The sequence below is a fragment of the Entelurus aequoreus genome, linkage group LG05, assembly GCF_033978785.1.
Source record: "Entelurus aequoreus isolate RoL-2023_Sb linkage group LG05, RoL_Eaeq_v1.1, whole genome shotgun sequence".
Taxonomy (NCBI): domain Eukaryota; kingdom Metazoa; phylum Chordata; class Actinopteri; order Syngnathiformes; family Syngnathidae; genus Entelurus; species Entelurus aequoreus.
Window position 1 is genome coordinate 83,779,625 of NC_084735.1, and position 19,062 is coordinate 83,798,686.

At 42.0% G+C, this 19,062-nt stretch overlaps 1 protein-coding gene across 3 annotated transcripts in view; it reads right to left on the bottom strand.

Moving 5' to 3' along the window:
• nsd1b (nuclear receptor binding SET domain protein 1b) overlaps nt 1–16,850 on the bottom strand; it is a 53,707-nt gene extending 36,857 nt beyond the window's left edge. For all 3 annotated transcript variants that reach the window (XM_062049090.1, XM_062049089.1, XM_062049088.1), the window contains exons 1-5: nt 16,667–16,850; nt 10,302–11,101; nt 9,807–9,945; nt 9,552–9,724; nt 3,095–9,467 (exon numbers count right to left, since the gene is read on the bottom strand). In XM_062049090.1, the coding sequence (XP_061905074.1) occupies nt 3,095–9,467; nt 9,552–9,724; nt 9,807–9,945; nt 10,302–11,084 (7,468 nt within the window). In that variant the 5' untranslated portion in view covers nt 11,085–11,101; nt 16,667–16,850. The remainder of the gene's footprint in view (nt 1–3,094; nt 9,468–9,551; nt 9,725–9,806; nt 9,946–10,301; nt 11,102–16,666) is intronic.
• Nucleotides 16,851–19,062: the final 2,212 nt, after the last annotated feature.

Genomic DNA, 19,062 nt, shown 5'->3' on the forward strand with positions numbered 1-19,062 from the left:
ATTTTGTCGAAGAAAACAAGAGGTTTTTGTACAGGGTCGATGGGGTACAACCACTTCCGTGGATTTTGTGACGTCACGCGCATAAATCATATCCAAAGGAGTTTCTCAACCGGAAGTGTGGCAGGAAATTTAAAATGTCACTTTATAAGTTAACCCGGCCGTATTGGCATGTGTTGCAATGTTAAGATTTTATCATGGATATATAAACTATCAGACTGCGTGGTCGGTAGTAGTGGCTTTCAGTAGGCCTTTAATATTTGATTACATGTCCCTTGGCAAGTTTCACTGCAATAAGGCGCTTTTGGTAGCCACCCACAAGCTTCTGACAAGCTTCTGGTTGAATTTTTGACCACTCCTCTTGACAAAATTGGTGCAGTTCAGCTAAATTTGTTGGTTTTCTAACATGGACTAGTTTCTTCAGCATTGTCCACACGCTTAAGTGAGGACTTTGGAAAGGCCATTCTAAAACCTTAATTCTTGCCTGATTTAGCCATTCCTTTACCATTTTTGACGTGTGTTTGGGGTCATTGTCCTGTTAGAACACCCAACTGCCCCCAAGACCCAACCTCCGGGCTGATGATTTTAGGTCGTCCTGAAGAATTTGGAGGTAATCCTCCTTTTTAAGTTGTAGAAATGATTGGAAACTCAAGACAGCCATGACACTACGTTCTTTACAAGTGTATGTAAACTTTTGATCGCGACTGTACATTAACCACTATGGTTTTTTGTTTTCCCTAGATTCCAATACCATTATCAATGCAATTAGTAACTTGAGCTTGCATAAAGGTACAGTAAAGTACAGTCGTCTCTCGTCACATCAAATGTTGCGACATTACCATAACACTTTTCTTAAAAGTATCAGTGCGGTATTTGTCTTATTTTCTATTATATTGTGGCGGTCGATAAAATATAGTCACCAAGGGTGACTTCCATTTCCGGATTAACGGTAACTTCTATCACGTGTGTTCATAAGTATAGCTCAATCACTCTATGCCAAGGAAGCACAGTCTGTAGGTTCAATGCACACAACTGAATATATTTGCTGCTCAGACAGTAGTAATGAGTTTATAAAAATTGTTAAGAATATTGTCATTAATAGTGTTTATTACGTCTTTTACCTGACCGCTTCTATGTTGCTACCTCTCTTTGTTTATAATGTCTATTTTCTGATGGATCTACATACTCTATTACAGGGGTCACCAATGCGGTGCCCGCGGGCACCAGGTAGCCCGTAAGGACCAGAAGAGTAGCCCGCCGGCCTGTTCTAAAAATAGCTCAAATAGCAGCACTTACCAGTGAGCTGTCTCTATTTTTTAAATTGTATTTATTTACTAGCAAGCTGGTCTCGCTTTGCCCGACATTTTTTAATTCTAAGAGAGACAAAACTCAAATAGAATTTGAAAATCCAAGAAAATATTTTAAAGACTTGGTCTTCACTTGTTTAAATAAATTCATTAATTTTTTTACTTTGCTTCTTATAACTTTCAGAAAGACAATTTTAGAGAAAAAATACAACCTTAAAAATGATTTTAGGATTTTTAAACACATATACCTTTTTACCTTTTAAAATCCTTCCTCTTCTTTCCTGACAATTTAAATCAATGTTCAAGTGAATTTATTTTTTTTATTGTAAAGAATAATAAATACATTTTAATTTAATTCTTCATTTTAGCTTCTGTTTTTTCGACGAAGAATATTTGTGAAATATTTCTTCAAACTTATTATGATTAAAATTCAAAAAAATTATTCTGGCAAATCTAGAAAATCTGTATAATCAAATTTAAATCTTATTTCAAAGTCTTTTGAATTTCTTTTAAAATTTTTGTTCTGGAAAATCTAGAAGAAATAATGATTTGTCTTTGTTAGAAATATAGCTTGGTCCAATTTGTTATATATTCTAACAAAGTGCAGATTGGATTTTAACCTATTCAAAACATGTCATCAAAATTCTAAAATAAATCTTAATCAGGAAAAATTACTAATGATGTTCCATAAATTCTTTTTTTTAAGTTTTTCTCTTCTTTTTTTCGGTTGAATTTTGAATTTTAAAGAGTCGAAATTGAAGATAAACTATGTTTCAAAATTGAATTGTAATTTTTTTCGTGTTTTCTCCTCTTTTAAAACGTTCAATTAAGTGTAAATATCATTAATTATTATTAATAACATAGAATTAAAGGTAAATTGAGCAAATTGGCTATTTCTGGCAATTTATTTAAGTGTGTATCAAACTGGTAGTCCTTCGCATTAATCAGTACCCAAGAAGTAGCTCTTGGTTTTAAAAAGGTTGGTGACCCCTGCTCTATTATATGCTGCAGCTGTTACATATACTGTAATATTTTACATGGTAATTGTTATATATTGTATATATTATATACAAATATAATATATCAATATAAATCATATACTGTATATATAATATGTAAATATTACATATATGTTATATTTTATATTGCTCCTACGGTACATTTTTTGTCTACTTTATACCTGCATTATCCTTTCCATCCTGACACTTTCCATTCTTTGTAACTGAGCTACTGTGTGGAACAATTTCCCTTGTGGATCAGTTTGTCTAAGTCTAAGTTATTGTTGCAACCCTAATCTCCACATTGGTGAGCAAAGTTGAACGACAACAACTGGACCAACGCAGCAGGACTCGATGAGACTCAGCACGCCATTTCATGCTAACAATGCTAAGCGGAGAGGGCAGTGTTGTTGCACTTTATTTTCGACGTCAATAACACAGCTTCACATGACACATGGTGATATTTGAGGTGAGCGATGTGGAATGATAGCAGCGGGGGGGAGGGGGGGGAATGGCAGGACACCCAATGGTGACAACGCCGCTAATGTCAAGAGGGATCTTTGCTGCGACTATCAAGTTTTTGAAGAACGAGAACAACTGACGCCCGTGGTTTCAGCACATGGAAGCCCGGTTCTAACTTAGAGGAACTACCTAGGGTATATATAAAAATAACCAAATTTAGCAAACATTCGTTAACCATAGTCAGGCTTGAAACCATTTAGACACGATAAACAAGGGACGACTGTACAGCGGTTCATAACCTAATACAAGCTGTCATCAACTCCGTCCTACCTGATGATGCATCGTCGCTTTCTCCAGTGTTGCAGCTGGAACTAGATTTGGCTTCTGTGCGGTCGGAAACGAAGTCGTTCATCTGTCCGAAGTCTCTGCTCCACCTCAACATGCCCTCATCGCTCCCAGCCTGGCCCTCCCACTGGCAGGCTTGCACACCCAGCAGGGACCGGACCTTGGCGGAGTAATCCAGTACAGAGGAAAAGTCCATCCCTAGCAAGGATCCTACTCCTGGGTAACCGGGTCCAGGCCTCTGAGAGTGACCAGGAACTTTGCGGTTAGTTTTTTTCTTCATCCAAGAGAAACTGCTCCTTCTGTTGGAAGGTCCTTTTGAGACATGACTCTCATCCAAATATGTGTGTTTGCCCAGGCTAAAACTTGGATCACCATTCCTGTCTCGATCTAGGCCTACAACTTCAGCCATGCCAGGCATCACCAAAGGCTCCTCCCTGACATGTGCACTTGGTGGCCCAATCTCCAGTTCTAAAGGGGCACCATCTCGCTCCCGCGTGTCATGCACATCTTTGAGCATCATGAGAAAAGTGCTGAATTTGTAATTCATGTCTGGCTTGAACGAGGGGGCTTTTCCATTAGCCTTATCTGTCAAAGACTGGAAAGATACATCCTTAACATTTGTCAATGTACTCATGAAAGACAATGGCGAGGATGGAGAAGATAATGTTGTCTGATCCAATTCTTTTGCCTTCACGCTGGAAGTAAGAGGTATGAAGTCCATTGGAGACGATGCTAGAGAAAGGTCCTCCTCTTCACTTTTGACTCCAACAGAATCTTGGAACATCAAAGGCGGTGTATTACAGCTGGAAACCGTGTCCTCATCATTAGCCTCACGATCAGACTTGGACTTTGCTTTGGTGGTGCTTAAGTCCAATTTGCTTTCTGAAATAATTGTGGTGTTTTTAGAGGGCTCTATCAGGTTTTTGCTATGATGTAAATTATCTTTGTGCCCAGCTTTCCTCTTGGCTTTTCTATGTTTCTGCTTTTGCAGAACTTTCATGGTCTTCAGAGCTCGCGTCATCAGCCCATTGCTGGCTGGAAGATGGGCAGGTGGATCTTGTGGCGTAACTTCAGGCAACTTCTCTAGGACAGGCTTTAATTGGAGGGCAGTTGTCTCAGAGGATGGGTCTTGGGGCCCCTGGTCACTGCCAGATACTAGAGCTCCCTCCAACTGAGGGGATAGAAGAGCCACAATTGAGACAGAAGTATCTAGCTTCTTTGGGCTTTGTGGAGGTTCGGTCAAAATTTTGTTGGCGGTACCAACCGTCCCCTTTTCTTCCAGGTCCTTCACTAACATAGTTTTTGATTCTGAACTGTCTACACTGGAAGTGCTTTTGTCCACTTTATCTTCTTTAACCTCTGCCACTTTGTCCAATACATCCGACTCACAGGATTGGTCTGCAACTGTCTCTTTTGAAGTTTCTTTACCTTTAGCGTATGAAATCTGGTCATTGGGACCAATAGTTATCTTGGAATTCAGGATTCTCTTGATGTCTATGCGATTCAATTTGACAAAGGGCATCTTACACTGGGAGATCAGAGCTTTTTGAAGGTCCATTTTTGCCAGCTGAGCTGTTGATTCTTTTGTCTGGTTAGAACTGGGTACAACAACCTTTTTAATGGTCCTCACTTTATAATGTTCACTTTGACTGTTATTCTTGTCACTGGTCTTCTTGTTGGTCTTTTTAACATGTGCATTACTTGTTGGATTAGACTGTTTGCCAGTAATTGAATCTGTAAAATCCGAGATGACCTGCCTACCTCTTGAACAGTCACCCTTCTCAGGTGGTCTATGAGAATCCACACACTCTAGCTTTTGTGACAGCCCTTGAAGTTCAGAACCGATCACAGACTTCTGCTTGTGGGACAATTTTTGAGGTCCAGAAGAAGTCACAGCCTCCTGATTTTGTGAAAACCCATTAGATTCAGAATAATCTATGGACGCTTCATCCTTTGACAGTCCTTGAGATCCAGAATCTTGCTTCTGTGACAATACTCGTAATTTAGAAGAAGCCACTGACTCCTGCTTTTTAGACAATCCTCGAGGATCAGAAGAAACCATAGACATCTGCTTCTGTGACAAACCTTGGGGTGTTAAAGAAGCCATGCACTCCTGCTTTTTTAATAATACTCTGGGTTCCAAAAAACCTATAGGTCGCTGTTTCTGTACCAGTCCTTGAGGTTCAGAAGAATCTACTGGTTCCAGCTTCTGTGACAATCCTCGTGCTTTAGAAGAATCCACTGACTCCTGCTTTTTAGAAAATCCTTGAGGATAATAAGAATTCATGGATTTCTCTGTCTGTGACGATTCTCGAGGCTTAGAAGAATCCACGGACTCCTGCTTTTTAGACAATCCTTGAGGATCAGAATAATCCTTGGACTTCTCCTTTTGTGACAATCCTTGAGGTTTAGCAGAATCCACGGACACCTGCTTTTTAGACAATCCTTGAAGATAAGAAGAATTCACAGACTTATCGGTCTGTGTCAATACTTGAGGTTTAGAAAAAATCACTGACTCCTGCTTTTTAGAAAACCCTCGAGGACAAGAAGAATTCATGGACTTCTCGGTTTGTGTCAATTCTCGAGGTTGAGAAGAAACCACTGAATCCTGCTTTTTGGACAATCCTTGAGGATACGAATAGTCCATGGACTTCTCATTCTTTGACAATCCTAGAGGTTTAATAGAATTTATTAACTCCTGCTGTCCTGATGATCCTTGAGGATCAGAATAATCCATGGACTTCTCCTTCTGTGACAATCCCCGAGGTTTAGAAGAATCCACAGACTCCTGCTTTTTAGACAATCCTTGAGGATCAGAAGAATTCCTGGACTTCTCTGTCTGTGACAATCCTAGAGGTTTCGAAGAATCCACTGACTCCTGCTTTTTAGACGATCCTCGAGGATAAGAAGAATTCATGGATTTCTCTGTCTGTGACGATTCTCGATGCTTAGTAGAATCCACTGACTCATGCTTTTTAGACAATCCTTGAGGATCAGAACAATTCAAGGACTTCTCTGTCTGTGACAATCCTAGATGTTTAGAAGAATCCAATGACTTCTGCTTTTTAGACAATCCTTGAGGATCATAAGAATTCCTGGACTTCTCTGTATGTGACAATCCTAGAGGTTTCGAAGAATCCACTGACTCCTGCTTTTTAGACAATCCTCGAGGATAAGAAGAATTCATGGATTTCTCTGTCTGTGACGATTCTCGAGGCTTAGTAGAATCCACTGACTCCTGCTTTTTAGACAATCCTTGAGGATCAGAAGAATTCAAGGACTTCTCTGTCTGTGACAATCCTAGAGGTTTAGAAGAATCTATTGACTTCTGCTTTTTAGATGATCCTCGAGGATCAGAAAAATCCATGGACTTCTCCTTCTGTGACAATCTTCTAGGTTTAGAAGAATCCAGAGACTCCTGCTTTTTAGACAATCCTTGAGGATCAGAAAAATCCATGGACTTCTCCTTCTGTGGCAATCTTCTAGGTTTAGAAGAATCCACAGACTCCTGTTTTTTAGACAATCCTTGAGGATCAGAAAAATCCATGGACTTCTCCTTCTGTGGTAATCTTCTAGGTTTAGAAGAATCCACAGAGTCCTGTTTTTTAGACAATCCTTGAGGATCAGAAAAAACCATGTACTTCTCCTTCTGTGACAATCTTCTAGGTTTAGAAGAATCCAGAGACTCCTGCTCTTTAGACAATCCTTGAGGATCAGAAAAATCCATGGACTTCTCCTTCTGTGGCAATCTTCTAGGTTTAGAAGAATCCACAGACTCCGGATTTTTAGACAATCCTTGATGATAAGAAGAATTCACAGATTTATCGGTCTGTGTCAATACTCGAGGTTTAGAAGAAACCACTGACTCCTGATTTTTAGAAAACCCTCGAGGACAAGAAGAATTCATGGACTTCTCAGTCTGTGTCAATTCTCGAGGTTTAGTAGAAACCACTGAATCCTGCTTTTTAGACAATCCTTGAGGATAAGAATAGTCCATGGACTTCCCATTCTTTGACAATCCTAGAGGTTTAGTAGAATCCACTAACTCCTGCTTTTTAGATGATCCTTGAGGATCAGAATAATCCATGGACTTCTCCCTCTGTGACAATCCCCGAGGTTTAGAAGAATCCACAGACTCCTGCTTTTTAGACAATCCTTGAGGATCAGATGTATTCATGGACTTCTCCTTCTGTGACAATCCTAGAGGTTTAGAAGAATCCAATGACTTCTGCTTTTCAGACGAACCTCGAGGATCAGAATAATCCATGGACTTCTCCTTCTGTGACAATCTTCTAGGTTTAGAAGAATCCACAGACTCACGCTTTTTAGACAATCCTCGAGGATAAGAAGAATTAACGGACTTCTCCTTCTGTGACAATCCTTGAGGTTTAGTAGAATCCAACAATTCCTGCTTTTTAAACAATCCCTGAGGATGAAAAGAATCCATGGACTTCTCCTTCTCTGACAATCTTCGAGGTTTAGAATCCACTAACTCCTGCTTTTTAGACGATCCTTGAGGATCAGAATAATCAATGGACTTCTCCTTCTGTGACAATCCCCGAGGTTTAGAAGAATCCACCGACTCCTGCTTTTTAGACAATCCTTGAGAATCAAAAAAGTGAATTGACTTCTCTGTCTGTGACAATTCTTGAGGTTTAGAGGAATCTACTGACTCCTGCTTTTTAGACAATACTCGAGGATCAGAAGAATTCAAGGACTTCTCTGTCTGTGTCAATTTAGTAGAAACCACTGAATCCTGCTTTTTTAACAATCCTTGAGGATGAAAATAATCCATGGACTTCTCCTTCTCTGACAATCCCAGAGGTTTAGAAGAATCCCCCTGCTTTTTAGACAATCCTTGAGAATCAAACAAATTCATTGACTTCTCCGTCTGTGACAATTCTTGAGATTTAGAAGAATCCACTGACTCCTGCTTTTTAGACAATACTCGAGGATCACAATAATCCACAGATTTCTCTTTCTGTGACAATCTTTGAGGTTTAAAATAATCCACTGACTCCAGCTTCTGTGACAATTGTCGAGATCCAGAAGAAATGGACTTCTGCATCTGTAACAGTCCTCGAAGATCAGAAGTATCTACAGATTTCTGTGTTTGTAACAATTCTCGAGCTCCAGAAGAAGTCACAGACTGCTGCTTGTGTGACGGTCTTTGAGGTGCAAAAGAATCCACTGTTTCCTTCTGTGACGGTAGTTGTGATGTTGTAGAAGCCACAGACTCCTGCTTTTGAGATAATCCTCGAGGCTTAGATGGCTCCACCAACTCTTGCTTTTGTGACACTCTTGGAGGTTTCAAAGAACCCATAGTCTCCTGCTTTTGAGATAATATGCAGGAGTCAAAAGAATCAACTAACTCCAACCTTTTTAAGAAACCTTGAGTTCCAAAAGAACCTGCAGACTCCTGACTCTTAGACAATTTAGGAGGCCCACAGGAATCCATGGAATCCTGCTTTTGCGGAAATATTTGAGGCCCAGAAAAATCTATGGGTTTCTGCTTGTGTGGAAATCCTTCAGGTCGAGAAAAATCCATGGAATACTGCTGTCGCGACAATTCTTGGGGGTCAGAAGAATCCAATAACTCTTGCTTTTGTGACAAAAGTTCAGCAGGACTTCCAAAAGTTGTATTAGCAGCAGTGATGTTTTTAGAGATAATATACTGCAACTTCTCAGGTACAATCTTTGTTTTAAGTACCACCTGAGACTGGTCACCTGGTGCAGGACTCAAGGCAGGACCACCAGGAACCACTAGGTTTTTACTAGCAACCGGGGTCTTTTTCTTACCGAGCACCTTTGTAAAAACGGTACGATCAACAGTTTTTGGTCGTCTGTCTTTACCTGATTTGCTGAACCACAGACCACTTTGCATCTCAGGTTGTTTCTTTTCCTCTTTAGCGACATTAGCCGCCGGTTGAGTCAATTTAGACTGACGTTCAAGTGCTTTAGGACACAAAATCTTAGGGACAGAGTCAAGATCTGAATAAGGGCACTCTACATTCCTATCTGATGGATTTTTACATGGGATCTTTTTAGACTTTTTTGATGAGTCACCTTCTTTCCTCATGCCAGATGATTTTTTTAAAGTGCCATGCGTAGTTTGTGTTTCTACTGGGGATGATGCCGTCAGGGAAGTTAGTGATCCACTTATCGTGTGCGAAATTTCTGGAAGATTGGAGACGGGCAACATGGAAAGAGAACTGGGAGGACAGGCCTTTTTTACTGCCGAGGAACTGTCCTGGAAAGCATCGTCTATGGACAAAGAGACTATGTTGGGTCTCTGCTGGAGAATAATTTCAGCTTCATCCACACTGGACTGCCAAGACGCCTCAAAGCGTTTAGCAATCTGTAAAGAGATAAAGGCAATGAAGATCAAGATTGACATTTCAATAGGGCATGCAAGTGGGAATCAGCCAAGGAATTACTGTACAGTGTATTTGTGGTTGTGCGCCCTTTGCTTCCCCTTCCGACGCAGTTGAGCAAGCTGTTCGAACTGAAAGCCTCCATGGAAGATATGAGTTGATTTATCTTCCACCCAGGCTTGCTCCTCTGGCTCCCCAAATGTCCTGACATGGTAGAGGCGACAGGGACGATCGCTGGGCTCTAAGACACAGTAAATCACAATCATCAGTTAGCATCTCAACAGCCAGGCCTAGTAAGTCAGTTAACAACACCGCTCGCTCACCTTTGACCCTGTGATAGACTCCTAACACAGGGTCAACGATCACCTCGCAGGGCCACCACGGCCGTCGGTTGAACTTTGCCCAAATGAGTTCGCCCTCTAAAAATTTCACAGGCGGCACGGAAGTTCTTTTCAGGTCACTCTGCTCTCAACAACACAGGAAAACAGTCATGAGAATTTTGTACTTGGATAAGATTGTGTTTATCAATAGACACTGCACCAGTTAGGGTGTAATTGGAGTTTAGTTGTAGGCTAGGCTACTCTAATAGTGTTAGCTGAACTGCTGAGACAAGACGCATGCTCCACCTGAAGGGCTGCTAAATTGTAACCATTACACAACTGCTGAGAAGTGGGAAATATCCCATTCAGTGCTTACAAGGTCTGACATCAACAACATTCCAGTCAAACATAAACAATAAACATGGCTGACAAACACACTAAACTACTATTTGTTTAATTCATAAATAGTTTACTGGACGTCATTGGAGTAACACTTGCCTTAAAATGCCCGGAGGGGCTATCTCCGAACAGAAAGAGCTCGGTGTCGCTCTCCCACTCGTCCTCGGAACCATCCCAGTACCTTCGTCGCACCCCTGACGACTGGGATCGAGTGATGACCTTTGCTGATGAAACCTTTGTATCCTTGGAGTCTGCAGGGATGGATTGGATCTCATTCCCTGCTGTTTCGTGTTTGTTGTACGAGTCTGTAATGGTGGGGAAAGTCTCCTGCTGCTCTTCATCGTGGTTGTCCTCATCTTCGAACAAGGACGACTCAAAGTGAAGGAGGCCATTTGCAAACGGGCTGTTGCTATCCAGAGAGAAGGCTGGACTCGGAGGACACGAGAAACAACCGTCTGTTTTCCTCTCAGACGTGCTAGGACTGCTACAGCTAGCTGACGGCGCATCTTTAGATCCACCGCGTTGGACCTCGGGTTGTTTCTCATCTCTCCTTGCGAGGGGGGCACCACAATAATCCCTGCAACCGTCCCAGGAGTCCTGCTCCGGCTCCTTCTGACTCGAGGCCCACTCCCAGCTCTTAACCGGCTGGGCCGGCAGGACCAGGTCAGGCTGGCTGACCATGGTGGTGAGATGCTGCAGTCTCCTTAGGGGGCTGTAGGTGGAGGACGGGGGGGACGGGTCCCGTTGCGCAAAGCCGTAGACACGTTGCAGGGAGGAGGCGGCGGACATTGTCGGGCGGGGGTTATTGTTGTGGGAGAGGTCACGGGCAGCCGTCAAAGTGTAGCTAGATGTCTGGTTTGGGCCTGCATGTGGCCCACTCATGCTGGCATCGTTCCTCCCTTAAACACAACCAAGAACAATCATTATCAACACGTTTACATACAAACACGATATTAGAATTGTAATACACTTGTTTATTTTACAGCACAGGTTCCCAAACAAGGGTTGTCAGTATAAATACTGGACCATGCTGTAAGTCAGTTAGTCCATTAAAGGCCTACTGAAACCCACTACTACCGACCACGCAGTCTGATAGTTTATATATCAATGATGAAATCTTAACATTGCAACACACGGGTTAACCTATAAAGTGCAATTTTAAATTTCCAGCTGAACTTCCGGTTGAAAACGTCTATGTATGATGACGTTGAAACAGAAGTATTCGGACACATTGTGTCCAATACAAAAAGCTTGGTTTTCATCGCAAAATTCCACAGTATTCTGGACATCTGTGTTGGTAAATCTTTTGCAATTTGTTTAATGAACAATGAAGACTGCAAAGAAGAAAGCTGTAGGTGGGATCCGTGTATTAGCAGCTGGCTGCAGCAACACAACCAGGAGGACTTTGACTCGGATAGCAGACGCGCTATCCGACGCTAGCCGCCGACCGCATTGATGATCGGGTGAAGTCCTTCGTCGCTCCGTCGATCGCTGGAACGCAGGTGAGCACGGGTGTTGATGAGCAGATGAGGGCTGGCTGGCGTAGGTGGATAGCTAATGTTTTTAGCATAGCTCTGTAAGGTCCCGTTGCTAAGTTAGCTTCAATGGCGTCGTTAGCAACAGCATTGTTAAGCTTCGCCAGGCTGGAAAGCATTAACCGTGTAGTTACAGGTCCATGGTTTAATAGTATTGTTGATTTTCTGTTTATCCTTACAGTCAGGGGTTTATTTATTTTGTTTCTATCTGCAGTTAAGCCCGATGCTATCACCTTAGCTCTGTAGCTAAAGTGCTTCGCCGATGTATTGTCGTGGAGATAAAAGTCACTGTGAATGTCCATTTCGCGTTCTCGACTCTCATTTTCAAGAGGATGTAGTATCCGAGGTGGTTTAAAATACAAATCCGTGATCCACAATAGAAAAAGGAGAGAGTGTGGAATCCAATGAGCCAGCTTGTACCTAAGTTACGGTCAGAGCGAAAAAAGATGCGTCCTGCACTGCACTCTAGTCCTTCACTCTCACGTTCCTCATCCACGAATCTTTCATCCTGGCTCACATTAATTGGGTAATCGTCGCTTTCTCGGTCCGAATCAGGCAAGGCTTTTTTTTATCAGCGACCAAATGTTGCGAACTTTATCGTCGACGTTCTCTACTAAATCCTTTCAGCAAAAATATGGCAATATCGCGAAATGATCAAGTATGACACATAGAATGGATCTGCTATCCCTGTTTGAATAAAAAAAAATCATTTCAGTAGGCTTTTAAGTAGCAAGGAGCTTTTTGACACATTTTCTATACATATCTCAAAAAGTTTGTGTTCTTTGATTCTAATTCAAATACAGTAATGGTGTCCAAAGGCCACAACATGTTCTTTAGTGGCCTGCCACATATTTTCAAAATGTATAGATTGGATCAAGTGTGAAAGGTTAAGGCAACCCAATCCATCATTTATTATTTTTGTTTAAGTCCAAAATGCGTCTCGGGTACATTTTTATTTATTTATGTATTGTCCTGCCACTTGGGGCGCTGAGAAAATATCAGGTAACCACAGATGATGCGCTAGCTGTTCAAAGTTGGGACCTGGGGTGGACCATTAATCTGTGCATCAGTTGATGGCGTCTCTGCGTTGCTGACTTGTCTCTACTCAAGATGATCCCCTGCTGGCCCCACTATGGACTGGACTCTCACACTATTAACTAGATCCACTCGACATCCATTGCACCGGTCGCCCAGGGGCATTGTATCCCATTGGGTTGAGTTTTTTCTTGCCCTGGTGTAGGATCTGAGTTGAGGATGTCGTTGTGGCTTGTGCAGCCCTTTGAGACACTTGTGATTAAGGGCTATATAAATAAATCCACGGACTCCTGCTTTTTAGACAATCCTTGAGGACAAGAAGAATTCATGGACTTCTCTGTCAGTGACTTTTCTCGAGGTTTAGAAGAATCCACGGACTCCTGCTTTTTAGACAGTCCTCGACTATAAGAAGAATTCATGGACTTCTCCTTCTCTGACAATCCTTGAGGTTTAATAGAATCCAATAACTTCGGCTTTTTAAACAATCCCTGAGGATGAAAAAAAATCATTGACTTCTCTGTCTGTGACAATTCTTGACAACTGACTCTTGCTTTTTAGACAATACTCGAGGATCAGAGGAATTAACGGACTTCTCCTTCTGTGACAATCCTTGAGGTTTAGTCAAGTCCAATAACTCCTGCTTTTTAAACAAACTTGAGGATGAAAAAAATCCATGAATCCAAAGAAGGCTTCTGGTTGTATCCCATTGAGTTGAGTTTTTTCTTGCCCTGATGTGTAGGGTTGGGTATCGTTTGAATTTGAACGATTCCGATTCCGATTCTTTGTTTCGATTCCGATTCCTGGCGATTCTCGATTCCAATTATTTTAAGAGGCAGGGTCAAAAAAAAGTTTAGGATATTTTAAATGAGCTAGCTAACCTACAGTCTTTCTGAATTAAATAGTCTGACATTCTCCATCAATTTTAATTCTATTAACTTTTTATGAACTTTACTATAAATTCCTCACAGGGCTGTTTTCAACTAGAATATAAATATCAAATCTATGAACTTGAATATAAATATTATAAATTATGAATACATTTCCCAGGGGTACACTTTCCTCAAGAGAGCTTTATTTTTGAAAACCTCATGAAAACACATTAACACACAAGTGTATGATGCTGCAGGAAACCTCATGAAAACACATTTACACACACAAGTGTATGATGCTGCAGGTACTTAAAAATGTTACCGTGCTCCCACTGATGGGCTAACCTGGTGCAGAAAAGCAAATAAACAATAAGAAACAACTTGCAAAACCCAGTCCAGATTAGCAGCAGGTACAGTATAAAATCAGAGACAGTTCTTGTTTAGGAAAATGACCATATCCGCCTTCTCAGGCAGGATGCGTGAGCGTTCTGGACAGATAGTGTCTCCTGCTGTGGAAAATACACGTTCGCTGGGTGTGGAAGAAGCTTGAACGCATAAATATGAGAAAGCGAGATCTGACAGCAAAGGATAAGTCTTTTGTTGGTTCCACCGGACCACCACCATGCAGCAGGGTCGTCAGACATAAGTATCAGTGGAACGTCCTGGTACATCTGCAGCTCTCTCTCCACTTGTTTCTTGATGGACATGGAGCTCTGTTATTTTGCGGTTATTTCATTTTTTTTTGTAAAGTAAAGCCATACTTTCGACCGCCGACGCCCGCTATCCATGCTTGAGCTTGACTGACTCGCTCGGCTATGCTAACACTTCCGGCAGTGGGCGCTTCTTCGTTGGTGTTCAGCGGCTTCTTCTTCCGGTTCGGCGGACATATTTTTTCCCGGTCGGCTGACTGGGTATCGAAAATAGGAATCGAAATTTAAACTTTTGAACGATTCCGGGAGAATCGGAAAGTTAGTCCCGGTTCCAATCGATACTCGATACCCAACCCTACTGATGTGGGATCTGAGCCGAGGGACGTCGTCGTGGCTTGTGCAGCCCTTTGAGACACTTGTGATTAAAGGCCTACTGAAAGCCACTACTACCGACTAGCAGTCTGATAGTTTATATATCAATGATGAAATCTTAACATTGCAACACATGCCAATACGGCCGGGTTAGATTAGTAAAGTGCAATTTTAAATTTCCCGCGAAATATTCTGCTGAAAACGTCTCGGTATGATGACATTTGCGCGTGACGTCACGGATTGTGCTGAAATATTGGGACACCAATGTGGCAAGCTATTAAGTCGTCTGTTTTCATCGCAATATTCCACAGTATTCTGGACATCTGTGTTGGTGAATCTTTTGCAATTTGTTTAATGAACAATGAAGACAGCAAAGAAGAAAGCTGTAGGTGGGATCGGTGTATTAGCGGCTGGCTACAGCAACACAACCAGGAGGACTTTGAGTTGGATAGCAGACGCGCTACCGTGAGTACAGCTTTGGCTTCCAAACATTTGATCGCTTGCCCGTCCGTGCGTCCCGCTATGTGCATGTCACGTACGTAACTTTGGGGAAATATATGTGCTGTATGAACTTTACGGAGGTGAACGGTACTTTGGGCTGTGGGATTGAGTGTGTTGTGCGGGTGTTTGATTTGTATTGGTGGGTTATATGGACGGGATGGGGGAGGTGTTTGTTATGCGGATTAATTTGTGGCATATTAAATATAAGCCTGGTTGTGTTGTGGCTAATAGAGTATATATATGTCTTGTGTTTATTTACCGTTTTAGTCATTCCCAGCTGAATATCAGGTCCCACCCGCCTCTCATAGCATCTTCCCTATCTGAATCGCTTCCACTGCCCTCTAGTCCTTCACTCTCACTTTCCTCATCCACGAATCTTTCATCCTCGCTCAAATTAATGGGGTAATCGTCGCTTTCTCGGTCCGAATCGCTCTCGCTGCTGCTGGCCATGATTGTAAACAATGTGCAGATGTGAGGCGCTCCACAACCTGTGACGTCACGCTACTTCTTTAAGGCTTTTTTTATCAGCGACCAAAAGTTGCGAACTTTATCGTCAATGTTCTCTACTAAATCCTTTCAGCAAAAATATGGCAATATCGCGAAATGATCAAGTATGACACATAGAATGGACCTTCAGTAGGCCTTTAAGGGCTCTATAAATAAACTTTGATTGATTGATTGGATTCTTATTTATTACAATTTCTAATTATTTTTTTTCCCGTTAACTAGTTTTTAAAAAGACGTTTTAGGCCGTCTATACGTTCACTCACTGCGCGTTTATGCGTATATGTAAGAGAAGCTTTTTGTAACCGAACACCTGTCATTTTGGTACCAAATAATACATTACGAGAATCGGTTTGAATCAAGAATCAATTCTGAAGCGACTTGTCACCCCAAGATTCGTAATGAAATCCCGTCCTGTTGTAAGAATCGCATCCTTTCGCATTATATTATGTTGTATCCGGTAAACGGATCGGACACCCCCGCCCGCCTCCCGTAATGGTTTTTCTACATCATTTATTTCGGTGCCGCTGTTATACTTCCAAACCGAGGCGCAAAAAGGACCCCTCCATTCATGACACCGAAAGCTAAAATAGCAACACACCAACAAAAAAAAAAAATCCATCACGTGTTCAAACCACAACATCCCCTGGCTGACATTAAGGCGGAAGCCATTGTGTGTGATGTGACAAAGATGTTTGTCTCCTGCATGGGGAGGAAGACATAGAAAACGGTCCTGGTCGCGCGCGTGCACGGGGGCGTGCACGTGTCTTGACACTGTGTGTGTGTGTGTGTGTGTGTGTCGTGTTAAAATACAACATAGGAGGACAACGACGCCAGATTGCACATGCGTGTACACACACATGTAAACACACATATGTACACACACATTTATACACACACATACACGTACATTGTGGTTTTAGGAGTTACGAGGGGGGGTGGGAATAACATGCAAAAAAAAAGGGCGACCGACGCGTCATCCAAGGCGAGATTCTTACCATTCCGATGTCGACCACCATCAGGGAGAGTCTCCTCGCCTTCATTTTGCCCCCCAAATGAGGCAAATCCCGGGTTTTTGACAGCGGATGTGGGAGAGTCCCGGCGGCGGCACTACTAGGCCCGCATCCTGAGCCGAGGAGCACACACCCCCCCCTCCACCTCCTCCTCACTACCTCCCTCCTCCTCGTTGACTTGCTCCTGCGGCCCCTGCGAGAACAAATCCACCCCCAGCAAGAAACCCTTCCCTTTTTTTCTTTTTGCACAACTCTACCTTTTTCTATTGATGTTTACCTATTTCCTGTTTGTCTGCTGCGCGCACCGACCAGGCGTCCCTCCAAAAAAAAAAAAAAAAGAGCCGAACCTTTCTTGCCCTTTTGCGTGTGTGTGTGTGTGTGGTGTCACATTGTCATTAACGCAATAATAAAAAAAACAAAAACAATAATTAATTATTAAAAACGCCTTTTTAAAATCGCCCCTCCCCCCATTTATGATTAGGCGTCAATTATGTCAGCCGGCGTGACGTCACACGTCAAACTTAAAAAGTCTCAGCCTCTTCCCCCGGCGACACGAACACGCCCGTCCCTGTGTACACATTGTTAATGTTAATATTTTTCAAAATAATAATAAACTAACCAAAAACACGCGTGTGTTCGTCTTCCCCCCCTTGTGTGGAATCTGCTGCTCCTTCAAAATGGAGTCCTCCACTCTCAGCAGAGGGGGAGGCGAAGAAGGGGTACCAAAAAAAAAAAAAAAACAGGCCACAAAGTGTTAACGCGCGCGGGTTTAACGTTGACCCAAAAAGCCGGAGAACTCTGTTGTCCACGAAGCGTGAATCAGTCACACGCTTCTTATATGTTTAGGACCCACGCAGTGTAAGCTATAAAACAATGTTTACTTCCGGTGTTGTTTTGGCGCGTGGAGCCACAACAATCATGGCGGCTATGTTTCCACTGGGGGTGTTACCGTGAACATGCTGCGTGGGTTGCTTTTTTTTAAGCACGGTGGGGTTAAACGCCCACTTCAAACACTGTCACCTCTACGAGCACGCCGAGTGGATGTATCTTGACTCTTTAATGCCGGAAGCGGCGCGCATCGCAAAATGGCAACCACGTCGTCCTTGTCAAGTCACCGTGAAACACGAGTGGGCGACACATGTGTCAACACAACCAAGTCACGGTGGCAAAAACACGCCACCCCTTCATTCGCGTGACAGTTTAAGACATGTGTGTTGTTGTTTTTTAACCCCCAGACAAATTCGGCGAAGAAAAGTGGACTTCCAAGGCGGGCAGACGGGGCCTGTAACTGGGCTTGGCGCAGGCTACGGCAGAGACCCCTGGCGGTAGACGGCTGAAACTGCAGTTGGTGAGTGGCCATTTTTGTTATTTAGGTCAAACTTAGTTAATGCAGGGGCGCAACTATACCTACTTTTAAGGGCTATGGCATAGTGCTGTGCAGTGAACTAAACACCACCCTAAACTAACACCCTCCTCGGATTGTTAATAATCAAATGTAAACAATCAAATGCAGATACTTTTCTTATGCCTTATGATCTCTCTCTCTCTCTCTCTCTCTCTCTCTCTCTCTCTCTCTCTCTCTCTCTATGTCCACTACCGCACCCCGGATTGTAAATAATGTAAACCATTTAGTGGTCAGTTGTACGGCATATGTACTTCACTGTGCAAACTTCTAATAAAAGTCTCAATCAACCAATCAAAACCGGTGAGGCATAGATACTTTTGGATTTTTTAAAAATTTTTTTTAACTTAAATTCATATGTGCAGCTCTAATCATTGTTGATTTAGGTTTTGATGGATTGATTGATTTCTTGGGTACTGATTAATGCGAAGGGCTACCAGTTTGATACACACTTAAATAAATTGCCAGAAATAGCCAATTTGCTCAATTTACCTTTAACTCTGTTATTATTAATAATTAATGATATTTATCTTTGTGGAAACACTGATCATCTTAATGATTTCTCACAATAGATATATACAGAAACAGATAAATATCAATATGCAACACTTTATTTTAATATTTTCTCTAAGTGCACATTTTTCAAATTGAACATTTTCAAATGATCACTTCTAAGACAGTCTTGTGAAATCACAATATCCCTTTTTAACTAGCTAGCCACTAACATTTTTTAACAAATGATGAATTACTTTGCACCATGTTTGTACAAATAATAACTCATGTAAAATACAAAAGTCAACTCTCAAATGTTTAAAGGCCTACTGAAATGATTTTTTTTATTTAAACGGGAATAGCAGATCCATTCTATGTGTCATACTTGATCATTTCGCGATATTGCCATATTTTTGCTGAAAGGATTTAGTAGAGAAAATCGACGATAAAGTTCGCAACTTTTGCTCGCTGATAAAAAAAAGCCTTG